Below are 6,866 nucleotides of genomic sequence, written 5' to 3'. Positions count from 1 at the left end.
CTTTTCTTAGTCCAAAATGATCTCTGTTGTGAAAATAATCGGACTATTGAATATTTGTCATAGGCAAATGGGTTCCCTTTAATCCATGGAGAGGCTGAAAACAGGCCAATATTATCTGGCTATATAATAACAAACAAAAAACCAATCACAAACACAATTAATTAAAGAACAGTAATTAGATGAATGACATTAAAAGAAAAGCATTGCCTAGTATAGATCTAACAGTCCGCGAACTGTGTACCTATATATTTTGTACAAAAGTAATTAAGAAAGTTGATCATAAAGATTCAACATTTACACCACATGAGACTGGACAATTACCCATCTATGTACAACAAAACTTTAGAGTGTCCTGCTTAGGCGGCCAGATCTTAAAAATGATTTGTACAGGCTATACGTTGCACGTCTAACTTCAAGGCCTGCCAATTCTTTAAACTGCCTCCAGAAGTTTAAATTACAGTATATAATAATTTATTTAATTTTTGTGTTTTATTGTCATTTTGCATAACGGTAGATAACAGTATATATTGGAGGAAATATGATTACAATTACTTTTAATTCTTTTTCCAAAAAAATAATATAAATCAGTTAAGTTACAAAATGATTTATTTAAAGAATGTTAACAGGGGAATAAGATGCAACATAGCTATTTCTTTCTACACTTAAAAGCGCATCAAAATGACCAACTTAAATTTTCAGCTAAGAAAACATAGGATTTGGCCTGCTATACATGTTTTCAGCTGGAAGATTTTGAATATTTGCCTGAGTCAATTGTCTCAACCTTATTCATTGCGTTATCTGCACCTTGGTCTGGCTGCTGCATGCTTCCCTTTTCGTTGTATAGGCTTCGCATTTTAAGTCAAACCTATAGCCAAATCATCAGTCTCTGGGTCAGATTCATCCTCTGAATCTTTAGAATCAACTTCAGAAATTTCTTCATCCTCATCAAAAAGAACATCGTTGTTTTCTTCTTGTAAGGAATTGCCATGCGGCGGCTCCAATTGACTGAACTCAACTTGGGAGTTAATGAGTCTACAGCTTCCAAATTGTGTAAATCAGATAAGATCACACAACATTTGTTATCAAGCAACGACTTTGCAATCTCAACAGAAAATCACCTGAGAACAATGAAATAATTGTCAAAAAAGAAATCCTCCTCTTGTAGTCCTCGAGTTGGATTCGTGCTACCTGAATCTATTAGAATGTAATTACATACAGTGAATAGTTTTTCATAATAATTATAAGATCAAGTTGTAGGTGAAACCTCTATTTTTGTTAAGACGATTGAAGATATTATAGATAGGAATACACTGTGTATTTGAACCATTGGTTTCACTTTCATATATTTCAGAATGTGTCTTTTTGGTGGAAGGTCTATGAAATCAGAATCTAGAGACACCTACTTGTAACAAACAGTCCAGATTGCTTCAAAAAGTTACATTTGTCCGAAAACAGAACAGAGCAAAGATATGTATAGAAGTACAACAAATTAACATAACATATATTGCTTGAATCATACAGAATATGCACAAAAAAGATAGAACACAACTAATAAACAATCAGAAATGCTGTTAGTTTTCAGAATTGGCAAATATAACATATATAGATTCAATTAGTATTGGTCAATCCTACAGAATTCGCACAAAAATGATAAAACACAACTAACAACTAGTAAAAAAATCAATAATCCTTGAAGAATACAGATTTGGCACAAAACTTATAGAACAAAAGTATATACACAACAACCCACAATTTATAGAACACATTCAAAAACTCTATCAGGACTATATCAAACACATGGCATGCGACTCTCAAATCTTGAATATCAACTAAAATTCACATATATTTTCATGTCATGATGTCGACAACTTGAATCATATCATCATATGTTTGTGCAACTCATTTTTCATATAATAAAATAAAACTAAAGAGAACTTCAATCAAACACCTTATATTCATTCACGCCTTTTCTGAGTAGATTCTCTTATGCTTGATTTCCAGCCACAAATCTGAAAAAATTAAAATTGAGAATTCGTTAGTTTCATCTTTCAAATAATTAAAAGCATATACAATGAAACTAAGTCACAGTAAATTTGAAAAATAAAATCGAAGGACAGATAATAAACAAAAAATTGAAACTGAAATCAAGAAGATTAGATACTTAACAGAGGGAGAGAGGAGAAGATAATCAAATGTAAAGGAGAAAAAGAAGAGGATGTGATTTGAATTTGAAATTTTGAATCTGTGCGTGTGTATCAATGTGCTTCTCTAGTATAGCACACTATATATGCAAGTGGGTGTGGGTTTGTGTAAGACTGTGTACTGCAGTGTTGGAGAACGGGTTTATTTTTTTATTACATGCTTAGAACCAAATACACACGTGTTGGTTCATCAGGAAACCATAGTACTCCCTCTGTCCCATTTTAAGTGATGTTTGACTTTCTAGCACGTATATTGAGATGTAAAAAAATAATATCTACACTTAATAAAATAATTCAATTCTTATATCAAATAAAAGTTTAGGTTCTAAACTTTTTTTTGATATAAATTTTATAAAAAATTATTATGTTTAGATGTGATTTTTTTAACATCTTAAAATACGTGTAAAAAAGTCAAAAGCAGTTAAAATGGGACGGAGAGAGTATGTATCAGTCTAGTATTATAAGTTGAATACCGTATTTTTAGGAGGGCAAAGGTGACATTTCCATGGCATTTGGCCTTCAGGCTTTATAATTTAAAGTGACGTATCCTCATCTAATTGATTTATATAGGATTACACATAGAGCTGTAATTCGAGTCGGGCGGCTCGCGAGCTCGCCCGGCTCGAACTCGTTTAAATGGGCTCGGCTCGGCTCGACTTGTTAAACGAGCCGAGTTCGGGTAAAGGTTTCGGCTCGTTTAATTAAACGAGCCGGCTCGACTCGACTCGTGAAATTAAACGAGCCGAGTTCGGATAGAGGTTTGGGCTCGATTAAGTGTAAAATTATACGAGCTGGCTCGCTCGGCTCGCTAAAACCGGCCCGTTTAACTAAACGAGCCGGCTCGACTCGACTCGTGAAATTAACCGAGTCGAGTTCAGGCAAAGATTTAAGCTCGATTAGTTAATCGAGCCGACTCGGCTCGGCTCGACTAAAGTTGGCTCGAATAAGACTCGGCTCGAAACTCGCCCGGCTCGGCTCGAATTACAGCCCTAATTACACATAAGGTTATTATGTGCTGATATGGTAACAGTTTTCCTCTATATCTATCTCTAAGGTTTATTATGCAAGTAAATAATTTTTCTTATTAATATGCATCATGTGTTAGGGAACAGAAGCGATTGAAGGTATCTTGCTCAGTTTTAAACCCAAGCAGGATGATTTAGATATAGAATCGTTTTCTTCGGAAACTTTAAGAAGAATGACTAGATTAAGATTTTTTTACTTGGATGGCATTAGTCTCACTGGAAAGTTTAAACTGACACTAGAAGATTTGAGGTGGTTTTGTTGGAATCAGTGTCCTCTAGAGTGTTTACCTTTCGATTTTTCCCCTCAGAAACTTGTTATTCTTGAGTTGCCAGCGAGCAAATTGACAACAATGTGGGAGGTAAAGATTGTAGGTACTCTGAGTTATTTTCTTACATATGCAAAAATGTGAGATTTGATACCTCCTAATCGCACTCATTATTGCAGGTTTCCGAAGATTTGACTACCACACCAGATTTCAGAGGACTAACGCGTCTTGAAAATTTAAAAACTCTTAACATGTCCTTTTCCAAAGATTTAACTAGCACCCCAGACTTTAGAAGACTGCCACGTCTCCAAAACTTGTATCTTGAGGGCTGTAGAAGTTTGAAGGAGGTCCATAAATCAATTGGAAGTTTGGTGAGACTTGTTTCCCTAAATTTGAAGGATTGTGTAAACCTAAGAAGTCTTCCAGATACCATCTGCAACTTGGGAGCTTTGGAAGTTTTATGTATTGAATATTGTACAGGGCTAAAAGCACTGCCAATAGAATTAGGGAACATTAAATCCCTAAAAGAGCTCAACGCTTCCGAAACAAGTTTTCCGAAATTACCAGATTCGATCGGAGATCTTAGTAAGCTTGTTAAGCTGGAATTACGTCGATTTCTCGGCAAACTTGATTATCTTCCAAACACCATATGCAAGTTAAGAGAATTTGGAAGTCTTAAAGGTTAGCTGGGTGAAAGCATTGCCTGATGAACTGGGGAATATTGAATCTCTAAGAGAGGTCAGAATATCGGGAATAGGAGTTTCGAAATTGCCAGACAGCATTTGCAACCTGAGATCATTGGAAATTCTTGATATATCTTCTTCTGATACACTAGTCAGGTTACCTGATCAACTGTGGAAGCTTACAAGTTTATTAGAGCTAAATGCATGTTCTGCTAGTCGTTTAGAGAAAGTTCCTGACATAGAATCAAGCCAGACTTCATTACCACTGACAAAGTTGAATTTATCTAATAGTAATATCACTGCCCTGCCATCCGGTATTAGTCAGCTCTCAAACCTAGAACGTCTTCATCTTTCGAAATGTGATTATCTGTTGTCCATAACAGAACTTCCTCCTAATCTGAAGTACATTTCTGCCATACACTGTACATCTTTGGAAAGAGTAAATCTATCCAATTTGAAACTGTTGCGGAGGTTGCAACTCACAAATTGCAGTGCTTTGACAGAGATTCTAGGCCTGGAGGAACTCACTTCTTTAGAATATCTGCATTTGCTAGATTGCCGCAGCTCTCTACTGACACATACTTTAACAAAGCCACTGTTCCAGGTATGGAAGATCTCAAACTCTTATCTCATAATTTGGAGAATGCACTATGGAAGTGGTGGTTAACCTTGTTTCTTTTTCTTTCTTCTTACAAGATATACTCTGGTTTTGAGGAAAAAATCGATATTGAGCTTGAGGCGGAAAAGTTTCCAGATTGGATTATTCAATCAAGTGTAGAATGCTCAGCTGATGATGAGATTTCAGATGGAGATAACAAATTTTCATTAGATTTGGAGGTGATCGATGCTGCCACTCCCCCTCCAACTCTGAAGAGAAAGAGATTTGACCCTGTGGAGGTGCAGACCAGTTTGGCAAATTCTGTGATGCCTCCAATGTCTCAAGCGGCTCCTGCGTTTGTTCCTCGCAGAGACTTCCCCAAGCACCTTGATCCTAATAGGGCGGGGAGCTCTGCTGTTAATCCAGATGGCCCTGTGCAGGTGCATGACAAAGGGAAGGCAAAACTGTTTCCAGAGTTCCCTGTGGACAATGAAAATGCAATATTCAAGAGTGGTTTTAATTTCCTGGAATCAGATGTAAATCTCTCATCTGCTGATTTTTTCGAGGAAGAACAAGGGGAAAATATGGCATTCGGAAATGATGAGATGTTTACCAAGGATGTTTTCCAGCTGAACGTTGATGGAGACACTCAAATTTTTGCTTCATTTTTAAATGAAACTCATGACCTTGGCTTTCTCACAACAACTCAGGCCCCTGGGTCCTTCTTGGAGGTGGATCAAGTCCTATCTGATATGGGCTTCACAGAACCAACCAATATGGCAGTAGAAAATGCTACAGGGAAAAAGGAAGAGAACGAGGCTGATGTGCGTACCTCGAAAATTCGTAGGTCTTCTAGTATCTAAGCCTCTGTATATATCTCCTATGTCTGTCAGGGTATATTATATCTAAAGTACTACTGTAGCAGTGCAGTGGTGTTTTCTCGGAGTTTCTTGCGCACGTTTTGGTTATGATCTCTATGTCTGAGAATGCTTGCTTAGGCTGGATATACTTTGACTGGCATCCGAGTAGACGTCCAGTGAAGGGATAGTGATGAGACTTCAACACCACAGTTGGGAGCAAAGGTTTCAGCAATTTCAGCATCAGGAGGCTTCTTGGCGTTTTTCCCTCCCACGGAATCACAATCTCCTCCGTATGCTTTTATGTACTGCAGGGCTATGCATGCCAGGCCCGAATTGTTAAAGAGTGCTGATGATCCTTTTCGTGCAGTTCTATCACTGTTAAGCTCAGCTAATTTAACAATGAGAATTTTAGATCTGTCAAAAGGATGTACGTTGAGGAGCTTCTCACCTGCAACAAGTATTGAAGCAGCAACCAGTTCAGTGCCTATTTCATGTGGGCGATTGTACCTTTGCCGACTCATTTCATAATCTTCAACTTCTTCTATTTTCTGTTCTCTCTGTCTTTCAGTAGAACCTCATGGTATATATTTGTCAATGAAGAAGGATACTTAATATTTGAAGCCTCTCCGAGTTACTTCCATATTCAGCAATAAAATTAATAATTTCAGATACTACTGTGATATCACCTCCACAAGGAAACTACACATCGTTGGCACAGGCATTCGTCATCAGAGAAACTACTACTTATAAGCTCGACATTTCTTGCAACTCTAGAATGCGCATACAATACTCACCATTATCACTTGACAAACAGACAAGAAACTACACAACTCTTGCAACTCCGAGGGCATTAGCTGATCTCACATCAGTTAAGTTGTTATCTACTCTAATTAACAGGATAAATTTTAGTTGCTCAATGGCTTAAATTTTTATCTCTTTAGATCACAGCATGTGTCAATTTATATTTTTTGTTTTTGTTGTGTCAAGGTTTTTTGTTCAATACTTAAAATCTCAACCATGCGAACCTGTTTAAAACAAATTAGCAAGACTTTGAATAGTAGTCTTCTTGAGCATAGTCTCCATCTTTCCATCAACTTTAATTCAAAGTTCTAATCCGTATTTTTTCAAGTCAAATTCGTGTTAGATTTCGAGTTGTGTCAGATTTTACTATTTTACTGAACTCCATAAATTTGAAAATTTTATTATAAAAAAATAAAAAATCAATAATATATA

General features: G+C 36.6%; 2 protein-coding genes and 1 long non-coding RNA gene across 3 annotated transcripts; 1 reads left to right on the top strand and 2 right to left on the bottom strand.

The window, feature by feature from the left end:
* Positions 1-575: 575 nt before the first annotated feature.
* LOC108211810 (uncharacterized) lies at positions 576-2,329 on the bottom strand. Its single transcript, XR_001805115.2, has 3 exons — positions 2,167-2,329; positions 1,949-2,009; positions 576-1,118 (listed from the first exon to the last, which is right to left on the bottom strand). It is a non-coding gene; the product is annotated as an uncharacterized LOC108211810 (long non-coding RNA).
* Positions 2,330-3,399: 1,070 nt separating this feature from the next.
* On the top strand, positions 3,400-6,573 carry LOC108216422 (disease resistance protein RPV1). Its single transcript, XM_064086242.1, has 4 exons — positions 3,400-3,585; positions 3,672-4,077; positions 4,154-4,779; positions 4,872-6,573. The coding sequence occupies exons 1-4, from the start codon at positions 3,400-3,402 to the stop codon at positions 5,634-5,636; spliced, it is 1,983 nt and encodes a 660-aa protein (XP_063942312.1). The 3' UTR covers positions 5,637-6,573.
* On the bottom strand, positions 5,768-6,154 carry LOC108216412 (uncharacterized). Its single transcript, XM_017389170.1, has one exon. It carries the CDS (start codon positions 6,152-6,154, stop codon positions 5,768-5,770), a length of 387 nt encoding a protein of 128 aa, XP_017244659.1.
* Positions 6,574-6,866: the final 293 nt, after the last annotated feature.

Source organism: Daucus carota, chromosome 1 (assembly GCF_001625215.2).
Source record: "Daucus carota subsp. sativus chromosome 1, DH1 v3.0, whole genome shotgun sequence".
Lineage (NCBI taxonomy): Eukaryota > Viridiplantae > Streptophyta > Magnoliopsida > Apiales > Apiaceae > Daucus > Daucus carota.
This window is presented reverse-complemented; position numbering and strand designations above follow the sequence as displayed.